This window comes from Drosophila suzukii, chromosome 3, assembly GCF_043229965.1.
Source record: "Drosophila suzukii chromosome 3, CBGP_Dsuzu_IsoJpt1.0, whole genome shotgun sequence".
In the NCBI taxonomy this organism is placed as follows: domain Eukaryota; kingdom Metazoa; phylum Arthropoda; class Insecta; order Diptera; family Drosophilidae; genus Drosophila; species Drosophila suzukii.
The window spans coordinates 8,139,327-8,155,536 of record NC_092082.1 but is presented as its reverse complement, the minus strand read 5'-3'; the positions used below and the strand labels follow the sequence as shown (position 1 = coordinate 8,155,536).

General features: G+C 42.0%; 4 protein-coding genes across 4 annotated transcripts; 3 read left to right on the top strand and 1 right to left on the bottom strand.

Annotated features, from left to right (window-relative positions):
• The first annotated feature begins 4,597 nt into the window (after nucleotides 1–4,597).
• On the top strand, nucleotides 4,598–5,169 carry Or74a (Odorant receptor 74a). Its single transcript, XM_017077569.3, is given in 1 exon segment — nucleotides 4,598–5,169. A coding segment is annotated over 1 exon segment (540 nt). The 3' UTR covers nucleotides 5,138–5,169.
• Nucleotides 5,170–8,107: 2,938 nt separating this feature from the next.
• On the top strand, nucleotides 8,108–9,084 carry LOC108012680 (uncharacterized). Its single transcript, XM_017078107.4, has one exon. The coding sequence runs from the start codon at nucleotides 8,198–8,200 to the stop codon at nucleotides 8,810–8,812; it is 615 nt and encodes a 204-aa protein (XP_016933596.2). The 5' UTR covers nucleotides 8,108–8,197; the 3' UTR covers nucleotides 8,813–9,084.
• A 307-nt stretch (nucleotides 9,085–9,391) lies between these two features.
• On the bottom strand, nucleotides 9,392–11,062 carry LOC108012812 (uncharacterized). The gene has a single exon (XM_017078251.2). It carries the CDS (start codon nucleotides 11,060–11,062, stop codon nucleotides 9,392–9,394), a length of 1,671 nt encoding a protein of 556 aa, XP_016933740.2.
• A 2,055-nt stretch (nucleotides 11,063–13,117) lies between these two features.
• On the top strand, nucleotides 13,118–13,985 carry ND-24L (NADH dehydrogenase (ubiquinone) 24 kDa subunit-like). Its single transcript, XM_017078168.4, has one exon. It carries the CDS (start codon nucleotides 13,215–13,217, stop codon nucleotides 13,932–13,934), a length of 720 nt encoding a protein of 239 aa, XP_016933657.2. The 5' UTR covers nucleotides 13,118–13,214; the 3' UTR covers nucleotides 13,935–13,985.
• Nucleotides 13,986–16,210: the final 2,225 nt, after the last annotated feature.

Sequence of the window (16,210 nt, the reverse complement as noted above, 5' to 3'; positions counted from 1 at the left end):
AGCCAGTTGTCACTGTCAGTTTTGGCTTCCCTTCCAGTGTTTTGTCACAGCTCCTGGTCGGGATTGGGAGCCTCCAGCCCCATTGCCACACCCATCTAACTTTGATGTCGCCTGGTTTGTTTGTTTAAATGCTACATTTACTTTATGGATTGTTGCTATATTTTTTCTTCAACTGGCAAAACCCGAAAACCCGGGAATGCCGTATAAATTTCACGTCAATTTTTATACAGTGAGGCGTTCGGTGGAGGAGCTCAGCTGGGTGAGCCCTTGACTGATTGTGACCTGTCAGAACTTGCTTCCTTTTAATAACTTGCCCACACAGACAGACACCACACACTCAATCGCCCACTCCAGGATATACAAACGGCTACATCCGCTAATAACCTGGCTTTGGCTCGGTTTCCCTTTTTGCCCACTTTAAGTGTCCTGTTCACGCTACATATGTAGTTTAAAATTCTTCATAATTGGATTCCCAGCTTGCAAAGCCCATTTTTTATGGCCAGTTTCGGACCAAAGAGTAGCCGGCTGCATGTCAAAAGGATTTTACAGTTGACGCGTGCAAACCAAAGCTTTTGCCACCCAACCAACCAACCAACTCGCCCACCAACTCACCCACCGGATCCCGAACCCAAGGCACTCATGCTGGGTCCTTTTTTTTTGGTGGGTGGCCAGAGATGGTGGGAAGAGGCTAACCCGTAAGCCCGCATATGTGTGGGTTGGGGGATGTGATGATATGTTCCATTTCACACGGCAGCGGCAATCCTTTCGACCGCACACAGACATACCATGCTCCACATACTCCGGCCGCAGGAGCCGAGATTTATGTTTTCTTGTAAACAAAATAACGGACATGCTTGAGGCCTTTCGCCAGGAACAGGACCTTCAAGGTGGAAATGGGGGGTATGGTTTAGGAGTCACTCAGCCTTGGGCCATCCGGCTGACAACGGGATTAGGCGCATGTAAACCTGCGTGTTCGATTTGCAGCTTTCTTGGCCCCATCCGCATTTCAATCGGATCATCATGGCTGTGTGTGTCTCTCCTCAAATGCGGGATGAGATGTGCGTTGCCATAGACATTTTAATTATTCAGGGGTTTTGGAGAAGAGTTTGCTCGACTGTCGGTTTACATTTCCCTTAATTTTCCCTTTTTTACTCTGTTTTTTGTTTCCCGTTTACATTCTTCAAGTGACTTCGCTTATGTTTCTTTAATAATGTGGGAATCATGCCCTAAATAGGAAATCACTGTGTATACTTGATATGAATATAAAATATAACGAGCTGAAGTTATGAAGCATTTATTCATACACATCTTGTTATTGCTTAAAGACCATGACGAATAAATTTTAAGGGCGTATACTTGAGATGAATATAAAGGATTTTAAAGCGGAAAGAGACCAACCCTTTATTAAAAATTATTAAGAAAAGGGATTTAAAATCGTTTCTTCAAAGCAAAAAAAAATATTATAAATAGTTTTTGGAAATCAGGCCCTGGATCAATAAAATTTAAAGAAGCCTTAAAGCGGAAAAAGCCAATCCTTTTATAAAATTCAGTAAAATCCTTTATCAAACCAGTTTCCACAAAAGCTTCTGTTAAAATATCTGAATTTCTAAGAATTACTTGCCATATGCTTGTAAGCTTTATGCAATTAAGACCATTTTCATTAAATTTAATGACTTCAGCACAGACCTGTGTAATTCAAAGAATTTTTGGAAAGTAAATACCCTCCTTTGTTCTACTGACCAGATCTCGGAGCTGTTTCCCAATTATGTCTAGACAATGGCCACCACCAGTCCCCTCACTACATCATCATATTTTCTTTTACCTTCCTGTGTTTTTTTATTTATCAGACTGATGGCGATGCTGAGGACACACGTGCGGAGGTCCGTTGAGCCTTAGGCTTCCCTGCCATATGAAAATAAACCAATTTGCATATATTTTACATAGTGGGTGGACAGACGGAGATTTTCGTGGAAAGCAGAATTGCTGGTCACTCATACGCCGCGTGTGCCACAGGTTGAAGGTAACGTTGAAAATCAAAGAAGGCGCAGCTTAATTAAAATCAAAAAACGAAAAGGCGGAGGCTTTTATGCCGGCTGAAAACTGCCCTAAGAATAGTTTTTTCTTATTTAAGTATATACACAATTATTAAAGAGACACAGGAATTAAAAACCTTTTTTTTGTAGTATTATCTTGGTGAATGTTTTAAAATTAAAATATGTTTTGTTCACCTTAGTAATAATTTCGTGCTGAAAACTTTTCTGAAAATAATTTTTCCCCATTTTAAAAGCTTAAATTGAAACTACAGAACAACAGACATAAATCAAAATATTTCAAATATTTGTTATTACTTAAGCTATTGTTTTGAGTATTTTCTGAGTGTATTTCCCAGTAGGCAAACCAATCGGAACCTCTGGCACTTTTGGGTCTCAGTTTCGGTTTCGGTTTCATGTCTGAGCTGGCTAATTGAGCAAATCCGCCAAAACGGCTTTTGTTGGCCCACTTCCGGTCTTCCATGCTGGTGCGCGTAATTATAAATCAATTGGTGGCAGGGGCATTGGTCTTGATTTGCTTTTCCGTTTGAACACCCTTCTGTAGCCGGGAGTTTTTGGAGTTGGAATACCGGGAATCGAGAATCGGGAATCGCGAGATATGGCAGAAAGTTGCGTGACATTTGGCCAATCCCTCGGGCGGTTTTTCCCAGACAGTTCGTGCCTTTTCGCAGGTCTCTGTGTTTGCCATCGTCCATCGCTGCTCGTTTGCTTTCAATCTGCGTCTGGATGTTTTCAATTTCTTTTGGAATTTGTTTTCCCGCAAAAAATCGAAGCGAGCGAATCAGCAGAATTCCATAACCCAGAGTTTGCCCACGGCCCACACAGCTGCAGATACGGATACAGCTGCAGATACAGATACGGATTTATGTGTACCCGTACGTATAATGTTTTTTATGTGTTTATATTTGAAGCGTTCGTCCCTGCCGGCGGTTACTTCTTTGGCATGGTTGGGGTATGAGTGTGACTTCTGGTAAATATTTTCGCAGATTCGTACACCCGCGGCGGCTGTGGAAAATGGCCCCGTAAACGTTTAATAAAATATGATTTCAATTGATTCGAAACTCGCATTTAAACCGACTGGTGCTCCAGATATATACGTGAGCCGTCCCGCCGGCAATCAATAAAGCAAAAAACAAAATGCCCCAAAGAGAGACTCCCCATCCGTAATCGCAACCCGGACTCGAAATCCGCATCTGAATCCTTCGTCGTCGGTCCCTTGAGACTGGCGTTCGCCTTGACTTGGCTCTCGGTTATCCGCTTAGATCACTCAACTAAAAAACTCAATTTGCATATTAATATTATTTGGGGTTTTCTTTTTTCGTTCCTGTTGTTTGGCCTTTCCTCAGCCTTTCATCCTTTTATCAAACAAAAAGAACAACAACGGGCGGAGAATCAACAGTAGTGAATTGAATTTGCTCTGCTCCGACGCCCTTTCGGTCTACCTTTGATATGGCCAGGATCCGGGGCATACCCACACATGGACAGCTGCTCCCAGGTGCATACTTCGAGGGAGTATCCTCTTCTCCCGCCCTCTAATTCTGGGTGGTCCTGGAGCCTTGGATATCCTGCCTGGTGCTCACCTGGCGCACAAAGGCCGAGCTGTCAGTCAGTGTGTCAGGGCATTTTCGTTTTTATTGGAATTATGTCCGTGTTATTTTAGCATAATCATAAAAATGATTGTTTGCGGTCGTCCGTCGAGAGGAGAAAGCAATGAAGCAAGTGGATTAGGAGAATGATTTCGGTTTAAAGTGGGGCAAGGCGTTGGAATCTTCAATGAGTCTTTAAGTTAATGCTTTATAATCAATCAATATATGATTTCTAAGCAGCTGAATACCTTAATCTAAACAAACTCTGATAAGCTGATTGAGTATTTCTAAAAAAACCGGGGAGTTCATTTAATTTAATAACATTGTTTATAACTACTATAGGATTTTATAAGAGGTACAATCTTATTTCATCTTATATATCATCATATCTTATATTCATCAGAAATCATTTAATATAAGCTTAAAGTCTTTTGACGTTGAAGATTTTTACAGTAAAATAAAATATGTAGAGCGAGTTATTAATTAATTTATTATTTCAAATTATAGTGTTATTTAAGCTTATGTAAAATAATATTTGTCCAAGGCCAACAAGCTTTCGTCCCTGAATATTATTAAATTTAATTGATTAAACTGAAAATTACCAGAAATTTAATATGAAATTCAGTATATTAAGATAAATTATTTTGACCAAATGCCAAATGATTTTTTTGTACAGCGTTTGATTTGAAAGTAGAACCCATCCCCACTGCTTTAATAATAACCCCTTAATTAACTCCAAACTTTGGCACTTGATTGGAATTCCAAATCGAAAGCAAATCAGCAACGGGTCTGGTTTTCTGACTGGCTTTTGGTTTTGGTTTCGATTTCGGCTTTATTTTGACAAACGCAAATGAAACTGAATAATTTATGATTGGGTCATGAATTTAATATTTCATCAGGCCGGCGGCAATTAAAATTAGAATATAAATGGGAGTCCATCCAGTGGGACGTCGAGCAGCCATGTTGTTCCATCGCTACAGGCCTTGTCTTCCCGGCGGAGAGTTGGCCCTGATGCCCTGGCCGGTGTCCCTATACCGAATCCTGAACCACATAGCCTGGCCGCTGAAGGCGTATTCGGGTCGCTAGACCATTTTCCTGAATAGGGTGCTGATTTTCCTGGGCTTTCTGGTCTTCTGCGAGCAAAACGAGGTGGACTTTCATTACCTGATAGCAATTCGGCAGGATATGGACAGCCTGCTAACGGGCATGCCCACGTACCTGATTCTGGTGGAAATGCAGATACGCTGCTTTCAGCTGGCCTGGCACAAGGATCGCTTTCGGGCCCTGTTGCAGAGGTTTTATGAGAAAATCTACGTGGCGCAGAAACTGGAGCTCCATTTGCTAGCCACGCGCCTTAATTCAACGGTCTATCTGCTGGTCCTGTTCAACTTCGGTTTGGTTCCCGTGAAGAATGTCATCTACCATTGGCGGGAAATTCTCTACAAGCAGGTGTATCCCCTTGACAACACGCAACTGGGGCTCAACTTCATTAAAAATTAAACATGAAACTTGGTTAAAATTGTGACCATCTTAAAAACGGAAATTTAAATGTGGAATATTAGAGAATTCAACCACAAATTCATAGAGGCATCACACTTTAAAATCGGAGTCGAATTACTCAAGTTATGATATCTAGAAGTTCAGTTTTGGGTTCCCATTCCGAAAACCATTGGAAGTACGAAAAAATCGAACATGAAAATGGGTTAAAATTTCGACCCTCTTTGAAAGGAAAAGTTTGAATGCAGAACATTAGAGAATTCAATCACAAACTCATAGAGGTATCACACTTCAAAATCGGAGTCCAATAACTCAAGTTATGGAATCTAGAAGTGCAGTTTTGGGTCCCCATACTGAAACACATTGGAAATACGAAAAAATCGAACATGAAAATGGGTTAAAATTTCGACCCTCTTTGAAAGGAAAAGTTTGAATGCAGAACATTAGAGAATTCAACCACAAACTCATAGAGGTATCACACTTCAAAATCGGAGTCCAATAACTCAAGTTATGGAATCTGGAAGGGCAGTTTTGGGTTCCCATTCCGAAAGCCATTGGAAATACGATAAAATCGAACATGAAAATGGGTTAAAATTTTGACCCTCTTTAAAAGAGAAAATCTGAATGCAGAACATTAGAGAATTTAACTAAAAACTCATAGAGGTATCACACTTCAAAATCGGAATCAAATAACCGAAGTTATAGAATCTAGAAGTGCAGTTGTTGGATGATTTCCATAGTTAGTTCATTGTTTTAAATACCCTAGATCATACCCTTTTCCTACTTCACGTTTCTAAATTCATTGCGATGAACTGGGTTATGGATTGCCCGCATAATTGTGTTGCCAATCATTTGGAAGTTATACGTTTCCTGACATCATTTGTGGCCTGACCCATGGCCATTTGTCCGCCCCGAAAACAGGATGCATAACTCCCCTCCCGTTTCCACTCCCATTTACCTTTTGTGTGCTGGATATCCGCTGACAACAATGGAGCTTTCGAGCGCATTCAAGGATATTAACACGTGCATGACTGTGATTTATGCACCTCCCACTGCAGGACCAAGTGCAACTGGAACTGCAACTGCATCTGCCAGTCGGAGCATCATCAATCCACTGGATCTCCACTCACTCGACTCCTAAGCAGCACATTTAGGACAGGGCGAAATTTGCTGCTGCTGCGTTGACAGCTGCAATCCGAAGACGTTACCCGGCATATATCCATATCGATATCCATATAGCCATAACTGTCAGCCATGACTGAGTGGCAGCAATTGGCAGGGGAGTGCGGCAGCCGTAGATACCGTGGCACTATATATACATATATCCACAGATTGGAGGGCGCAGTACATGCTCATCCACTAGCAATGGCACAATGCAATATATTCACTTTTCCAGCGCTTACAGCAGTGCTCAAAATTATAGATGTAATTGCAGGCTTTTGAAATAATATAGGACTTGATTCATGGTAACCTTAAAAAAAACTCTTGAGTGTGGAAAGTATTATTTCATCATGACGGTGAATAGTCTTTTAAATATTTGTAATCGTAATAAATATTTTTAGAAACTGATTTTCGGTAGAAAGAACAATTCTCTTATTTAATTTGTCCTAAGAACTTGATACAATGCCGTTCAAAATATTTGTTCTACCACTTTTTATATGCCAAAGACTATTATTTTGAGCACAGATGCCATATATAGAAAGCATGCATATTCCGTCTGTGTGTATATGTGTGGATACATAAATCGGGGAAAATGTCGTTACAAATATTTTATAACAGGAAATCCGTTATTTATACGCACATTGTGTTGGCAGTGGGAGGTGGGATGTGGAAATGGGTGGTGGGGTGTTGGGGTGTTGGCTTGGTGGGCTGGTAGTAGGTGGTTCGGTGTTGAAGGAGATCAGTAGAATGCAAAGGCAGCTTCAATCGGCACTTGGAAAATATGAATGAATGTTGTTTGCCAGTCGTTCGACAGTCCTGCGGTCCTGAAGCTCCCAGCCAAACCCCCATTCCAGAGGCCATCAATTGCCTGATTGAAGCGACAAAATGCGAAATCCTTATGAATTGGCTACAATTTTATTTATTATTACTCGTTCTATTTGCTGCCTTGTACTTCGAGGGGATGCACTGCAAATAATCAAAACGACTGCACTCCTATATTAAGATAAAAAAACTAGAATACCTTTTAGAAAGTATTATAAATGAATAATATTTTCTAAGTAGTTAAAAAAATATTTTCATATCTATTTTTAAACTAAATGTTATATCTTTCAGTCCAAAAATGTCTTCTAAGTGATATTATCTTAAAGTGTATTTGAATAGGAGATCTTTTCTACCGGCTCAATCCCAGTCACTTGCTCCTACCCAACTCCCCCCAATATTTCCAATCTTCTCCAGCGTCTTCACAATGCAGTTCTGCAGTTCCGGCGACGAACGACTTGTTTTGAGCCGAACAAAATGACGTTCCCAAGGCGATTCCATTATGATGGCCTGCAAAATGTTGGCAAATTGCAAACGCGCAATTGATATTGGCTCTGTGGATTGTGTGAACAAAGTGTCAATACCGTCAGCTAAAGCAATAACAACAAAAAAAGAGCAAAACATTGTCAAGCTGGAGGAGCTGGAAATGCATAAACTTGCGATATAATTTGAATGGTCAACAAATAATTGGTTCCTTGATGGCAAAATAACATTAGAAATTTGCGTCAGTAAAAGCCAATTATATTTAAGAGCTTAGGAAAATAATTGTAATCCATTGCTTGTTTTGTACAAAAGTGGGTCAGGGATTTTTCGATGAATATAAGTACTTAGAAATTATAAGGAGTCATCTGCAGAATAATACCAATGGAATGTTTAGGTATCCTGTTTGCAGAAGGCAAAGTCTGTAATATTTTTTTTCTTATTAGTTTTTATAATCAACATAGTTATCCAAGAAAACATTTCTCTTACCAAAGTCATTTGTAACTTTAATATCTATCTAGTTGTCTGGAGATAAATTGTACTTTGTTTTCTAGCTATTCTAGAAAGTTTCAAAATTACAAAATTAGTTTATATTCCTTCTGGATGGCCAGGATCCTCGACAGCTGGCTGTGGGTCCTTCGAAAGATTCGCCTGCACTACGATGTGATCGGTCAATTCGCCGTGCTCTGCCTTCTCGTGCTGGGTGTCCTGGACTATGGGTACTTCTTCCACGGATGGGACCTCCTCTGGTGGAGGCAAATGGTGCTGCAGGAGGAGATTACCCCGCTGTCTGTCCTGTTGCACATCGGTGGCGTTAAGGTGGCCATTATCCTGGTACTCACAATGTGGAGCTATACTCGACAAGCAGCTGAGAAGCGTTTGCAAAGGAATGAGGACATGCCCATCACTCAGGTTCGAAAGCGGTACTGCCGTTTTCTAATTATGCGCCTGCTTGCATCCTTGGACAAACTCATTCATCACCACCCTCGAATGGAGAACTTTCTGGACAGGCACAAGGACTTCTCCGATGCAGTAGAGCTCTTTCGCTGGGAGGCTCGAAAGCTCTTCGAACGCACGGATCTGCAACTCTGCCTGCCACTCCACGAGGTCCTTCCTGTGGAGGATCAACAGGAGAAGGACCTCCTCCACCAGGGCTACGGTGAGAAATTACATCGGTTGCGGGAACTGGACATTCACATGATGGTCTACGAAAACTGAAAGAGTTTCAGGGATGGGATTGTTACAAACCGCTTTAACAGTTGCCAAACTTTTTAATTGGGTTTCGGCAACAATCTTGGGTTGGCTGTTGTTAATTTCACTTTGCCAACATGTTAATTTTAATGCAGCACACACATGTGAGTGGGGGTCCAAAGTCCCCGAAGTGGCAGGTCCTCCCAGAAAACTTCGCTGGAGTGCGGAGGGAGCAGATGTCATGTATCCTGGATGGCAGCTGGGCATTCGTTGGAATTAAAGTTTCATCAGAAAATATCTATGTGCTCTTTAAATTATATACAAAATGTAACTTTAAGGTATCTGGGTAATGATGTCTCTCATGCAGAAATAATAAAGAGAAAGAAAGAAATTTAGTTTTGACTATAATATCTAAAAATCTTTTTTTAATATACCATTTCACCATATCTGAAAGATTCCAGTCGGATCCGAAATTGTCGAAGGTATTTTTTTTTGGTTTTTTATAAACATATTTAACTCGGTTTTTTATTGTAAGCTTTCTATTAAATTTAACAAGTCTGTAAATTACAAGTTAATTTCTTAGTATAAGTACATTATCTATCTATATTACAGAAAGATGCCAGGCTGATCAGAATTATCGTACTTCAGAGCCTTACGATCATCAGGCAGTAAAGGATTATAGCGATATCTTGGGGGTGGTTCCAGGGGTGGTCGCCGAGGTGGTGGTCTCAGGGGTGGCGGTCTAAGAGGTGGTGGTTGCAGGGGGGGCGTTTGATGCCCGGGGTCACCTCCCTCCCTTCGCCAGTGACCCACTGGACGCACCGGATTCTGTTGGTAGAAGTGCTTGTGGATGGTGACTGGTCTCATGGCCAGCCTCAGTTTCTCCTCCTGTCTGTGGGCCAGCCACCTCTTGTGTTCGAAGGCGTTTACATTCCGCTTGACCCCAAACACCAGATGCAAGAAGGGCTTGACCAGCACACTTAGGGCCACAAAGCCGAGGAATCCGAAAACGGCTGGAGAGATCAGGGTGAAGAGGAACACGCCAAGTGTGAAGGGATTGAGGACCGTAAAGAAGGCTACGAATTTTACAAACGGATACAACACCTGACCAACGTGGCTCATGTACTCCTTTTTCTTTTTCTTGAAGATGCTGTTGTGCCTCAGAAGATACTTGATCTTGCTCAAGGGGCGAAAGGTGGGGGTGGTAGTTTTTGGTTTTTTGGTGGTGGTGGTGGTGGTCAAGGCGGCCAGTAAGGCTGTGGGTATGGTTTGAACTGGCATCTGGTTAGCCGGGTGATAGGGATATCCATGGGGATGGTGGTAATAAGGTGGTTTTGTGGGATTGGCGAAGATCACTTGACCGGGCTGGAAAATGGAGTGCTGCTCGTGTTCTTCCGGCTTTTGCTGCTTCTTTCGCTTCTTCCGCTTGCCTTTCTTCTTCCTTTTCTTCTTCTTGTCGCCCTTGTCACCCTTGTGCTTCTTCCTCTTGCGTTTCTTCCGCCTCTTCTTCCGCTTCTTCCGGCGACGGCGACGTGTGCGTTTCCGGCGGCGGCGAATTCGTTTCCTCCTGCGGCGAATGCGTTTCCGTCTCCGCTTTTGACTTTGCTTGGCCCGAGATTCGGGTTTCAACTCGGCTTTGTGTTCGGCTAGAGGTTCCGTGGGTTTTTCCACCAGATAACCCTCTTTAAGATCCTTTTTGATCAAATCTTCTACCAGGGTTCCTAATACATGAAAAGGCTTGACCGTAGTGGTGTGTTTAATTGCCTTAATGTAGTCCTTTTCCAGTTTTTGCAGTACAAGAAAGGGCTTAACGGTTGTGGTGCTGAGCTCATAAGCCTTTTGATCCTTGTACAATTCTTGCAGGACATGAAAACTAGTGTTTGGATGAGCCTGCAGCCGCTGAGCCTGCTGCTCCTGCTCCAGGTCCAAGTGCTGAAGGATACTGAAGGGTTTCACTGTGGTTGTGCGCCTCCATTTCGCCTCAAAGTCGTGCTGCAGTTGATCGAAAACATGGAACATGGGCTTCCCCCGGACGAGTTCGCGCCCTTTGACCTCCCGAGGAGGAGAGGGCGTGGTCGACAGTGGCAGTGGCAGTTGTGCACACAAAGTTTCGTATATTTTTGCAAAATTAAAAACAGGGAGAACCGGGCCGCTAAACTCCAACTTTGCTAATCCATCACGCCCGTGGCTGCGTGCCGTACCACAGTTTTGTGCGAGGAAAATCAACAGAAATGTGGCAAAGTTGCTAACACTTTTGGCACTTCGTCCCTGCCCCATTTCGATTCATTTTGCCGGCGGAGAAGTCCTTCCTCTTCCTTTCTCCCTTTTTGGCTTTGCGATTGAGTTTGATGTTTGATTTAATTTCAGCCTCCACTCGAGCGCTGGCCAACTACAACTAAAGTCCGGCTCTTGGCCATTGCCACTTCATCAGCTCGGGGAGCTGGTAAACTCGGTAACTCGGGGAACTCGCCAACTTGTTGAGCCCGTCGACGGGGTCGAAAAGGGGGAGCACAGCCCATTTCACTTTTCACCGACTCTTGATTTCTGGTTTTCTGTTCTGTTCTGCGTTGTTCTGGTTTGTTTTCGCTTCTCCCCAGAGTTTCTTCGCATAAAAGTAAAATTTATTACTACTTAGTACATTATCAACGGGCTCTGCTACTCGCTTTCGGGGCTTTTTCCCCAACCACCCATGTTATGACAAATTCCCCTACAGCCAAAACAACTTGCAAAGCACTTAATTATGTTTTGGGCACAAAAACCGAAAACTGCTGCCCGCCAAGAACCGGAGGAAAACGAGGCCGAGACTATCACAACACAAATTATGTGAACTGCCATGCAAAAGACTTTGGAAAGTACTTGGTGGCCAATTGCAGTTCCCATTTTGTTGCCGCTTTTTGGGACCGCCAAACTTTTGCCTGGCTAACATGCACATTCACATGCAGATTTATAGGTATTCTTGTGGGTCAAAGACCTCTAAAAAACGAATTTTGGACTTTAAAAGTCCGATTTATAATGTCAAACTTTTTATTTGAATGTTTAAACCAAATTTTTAACCTTATCTTACTTTTTATGAAGTATTTTTTACCTGCATATCTTTGTTTTCATTCATAATTTTCTAGAGATAATCTATTATTATGTCATTTTCTTTATAACTAATTAATTTTACTCCTGTAAGTTATCATACAAATTATAATACCTTCTGTAAGGCTAAAAAAGTGGTTTATTCGTAGGACTTTTGGCTAGGGTCCCACAAAATACTCCCCCTGTTTTTGTGGGGCAACATGTGCTTTGGATATTTGATGTTTACCCATTACATGTTCTTACAACATTAACGTTATGCTATCTGCAGTGAATGCCACTTTGAATTGCCATTATCCTAATTGTTTATTATGGATTTTGATCGGATACTGGGCTGGCATAATGCCTGCGTTTTACGATCCAATCTTTCACATTAATAATAACCAGTAATAAAAACGACGTAAATGAGCCGAGGGACAGGTGTCGATAAGCGAGTTCCCCTATCAATGCGATTGTATGTAAATTAAAGTGTGAAGGGCTCGGAAAAATGGTATATGGTATCCATTTGCCCCTTGCCCTAAAAGCGACCTGCAGCACTTATATTGACAATTAAGAAAGGCATGCAATTTGAACAATTTGCGGCAGGGAGACTTGATTGGCATGCTGTGACCTCGCCCTGCGGATTCGCCATCTCCACGTTGTCATGACGAGCAGCTGGCCAGCTCAATTTGATTGCAATTTCGCCAGAACACTATAATTTACGGAAAAGTTATAAAGAGAGGGAAAACAGAATAATTAAGGTGGTCACCATCTCCATTATACTGGTTAGTAAATATTAAATCAAGAAACACAAAGTGAAATTTAAAGTAAACACACGGTATATGTTAAACCATTAGGTTGAGTTATTTAATATCTGATTTTAAATTATCTCATAAAATATTTTTATTATTTTGATTTGCTTCATCAGAACCAGCAAAGGCTGTGATTAATGTATTATAATTAAACATTGGCTTCTAACAATTCATATTTCTACTTAAATAGTCACAATTTCTGACAAAATATTTATCTCCTATTTTATTTGCAATTAATAATATAAATATAATTGCTTGACAATTCGATATCATTGTCAAACTTAATCTCATATTTATGAATTTTTAATATCATTATCGTTAGTTTAATGGTATTTGATGCTAAACGCATATGTTTGCATTTAATGACTGATAAATGTGAATTTGCATTGTTTATTTGAAACTCGATATGAGCAGAATAAACCGCTGATAGCCGCTTTGATAAGGTATTTTCTTTGTGTACGAGTATTCCGAGAGCAGAATGTCAAACCGATAGGAATTTCAATATTGGTCGTTGGAAAAGCCACAAAGGTTTAAAATACATATATATTTTTCTGGATAATATGCGGCGTTTGCTTCAGGGATGCCGTTCCATCCACATGTCATCCGTGCTCCGAACTGGAGGCCAGATGGATGCCTGTGCGATGAGGGATATGCTAAAGTTTGAGTTCTCTGAGGATAACCAGCGCAGGGTCAAGGCCCTCCTGGCCTGGTATCCGGAGGCGGAGTGGAAGGGAGCTTTGATACCACTTTTGGACATTGCCCAGCGGCAGCAGGGATGGCTATCGATCAGTGCCGTTCAGGCCGTGGCCGAGATTATAAAAGTGGATCCCATGAAGGCCTTCGAGGCAGCCCAGTTCTATACGATGTTCTTCATGAAGCCGCGTGGGAAATATGTGGTCAGTGTTTGCACCTCAACGCCTTGCAAGTTGCGTGGGGGCGATGAGATCTTTGAGGCCTGCAAGAAAGCACTGAATCTGGTGCATGGCCAGACTACTCCGGATATGCAGTTCACCCTGAAGGAGGATTACTGCATGGGTGCCTGTGTGAATGCCCCGGTTCTGGCTGTTAATGATGATATGTACGAGGACCTGGACGAGAAGAGCCTGGCCGACATCCTGGCGAAGCTCCGTAAGGATAAGCTGCCGCCCGCTGGTCCGCAAAATGGGAGATGTGCCTGTGAGCCCAAGGGTGGACCCACCACCTTGAAGACCCCACCACCGCCGCCTGGGTTCATGATGCAGGATCTGCCTGATCCGAAGACCAAGAAGAAGTGCCAGTAGCCATTGATTAAGTTTTAAAGCAATAAATTCCGCCTGCCATCGGGAAAGCAATTCGCGCTACCCTGACTTTCGATGGGTTCCGGGGGTTCAGGGGTCAGGGGTTCGCAGGCCAACAGCTGTTGTTTTGCTAAGCTCCTGCTCAGCGTCCTCCGTTCGCTGCCACTGCACTTTATCCCTGGCCAAAGGACATGCTCAGGATTTCTGCAGCGCTGGCACAATAAACAGACGGCAGCATTGACAAAACAACAGGACAACACAAGATAAGGGCTGTGATAGGTGGAACTCGAAGTTTGAATGCCCTTTATAAGGATTTTTATATTGAAACATTGGGTTAAAGAAAAGGAATACATTGTTTTTTGTATGGTCCGCATATTTTTATGGACTTTTTGACATCTGATTAGTTTTTGTAAGGTAAGAAGTTTCTTAATGTATTCCATCCATACAGGACTCAAGCTATTAAAATATGGAAATAATACATTATTATACTGAAGAATGCTTTAAGTAAATATAACTTAAATCGTATACAATACATAACCTTTAAGATTCTCAATTTTTGTTTTACTAGCGTCAGATTAAAATCTTCTTAAGGAAGAGGATTAACAAAATGATATAACCAACAAATTATCATCCAACTGATTTGAATAACCTTGCGGCAAGGGTATAGCCAGGCCCCATGTCCTGTCAGCTATTCCAGCTAGCAATTCGCTTTGGTCTTGTCCTTTCGCCTTTACCCCTTTGCCACCTCCTGGCCGACCCCTGCCACTTGCCACTCCCAGTTGCCACGCCCCTCTTGCGGTTTGACCCCGGGACCCGGCCTGCATTCTAATAAAATGTTGCCAGTGGAGAACAAGCCGCGCATCGAGCAGCAAACAACTGGCAACTGGAAAAGCTGGCGGCGATGGCAACAACCCGATATTGTTTTGGCCAAAATAGTTTTAATTGTTGCCTGCTCCCCAGCCATCATGGCTTTTCCATCGCTGGTGTGCCGTTCCTTTGCCACTCGCCCAGTCAAATTACAATGGATATTTTTCAGTTTTCATAAATCTGTTTGTCGCCCACTTCAATGGCCATCAACAAGCGGTTGCCAGCTGAAATGCCAGCTTTCCAACCCACGCTTTTCGCCAGCACATTTCCCCAAACCACTTTCCCAGCCCCTTTTCCATTTCCCATTTCCCAGAACTCTCACCGCCTGTCCCTGCGCATGGTGTTGAATTTTTAAATGAAAATTGTTGCTATTGAAAGTTTTTAATTTGTGTGCGTGCGTTTTAATTTTATTTCGCGTGGGTGATATATTCATCAACAGTTTGGGTCATATGACTTTTGCAGGGCTTTTGACTTATTTTTATAAAGCTAAAATATATTAGTTTATTATAATTTTTGTTATTTTTTCCTTCCGAAAGTCATATATTTAAATGAAAATTTTATAAGAAAGAAAAGGTTCTTATAACTATAACTATATATTTTAAAAATCAACATAAAATTTACAATATGTGTAAGATTATAATTATTTCAGGCATTAAAATTGGCAACCATGATTTAAAATTTGATTTTCAATAAAATGCTGTTTTATTTTTATTTGCATGTTTTTGTTCTGAATTTTTAAAGAATAAAATACTTTATGCTCTATTATTGTTAAATCTTGAACTGCAAAATATTGATATATTTTTAATGGCTTGCGCTACATTTTATTTTAATCTGCTTATGCTGAAAACATAATTAACAATTCATAGAGGTCTCCCCAAAAGAATTAAAACAATAATTTAATTAGGTGCGAAGTGGAAATGTCGTTAAACTTCACGTTACGGTTTTGTGTCACGTAATCGCGCCGAGGCCTGTTTTAAATGAATTACAATCTGCGGGGTAGACCCGCCTACTTAACATTTTGTGTACGATCCGTGAAGCCTTGAATGGACTACTTTGTATTTCTAATTGCAGCCTAGGGTGTGTAATGTTCTGTTTGACAAAGGGCTCCACTTTTCCGGCTCTTCCGTTAAGTTGTCTCCCGGCTCGTTGGCTGGGTAGCATTTTGCGTGATTTTCGCCAGCAAAAACGGCACCTTTGGGAAATTAATATCCTTTTTTTGGGGGCCGGGGGTTGGGTGGCACGAGGCCAGGACAACAGGAGCCCGAAGAGTCGAATCACGTGGCTGCTACGCGTGAGCAGCGCTTGAACTTTCTGCGGCCACGTTGCAGGTCCACGCCCCCAAACCGCTCCCGATCCGCTCCACCGCCCACGGGTCAGGGCTTTGTTTTAGTTGCCATTGCTGTCGTTGACAA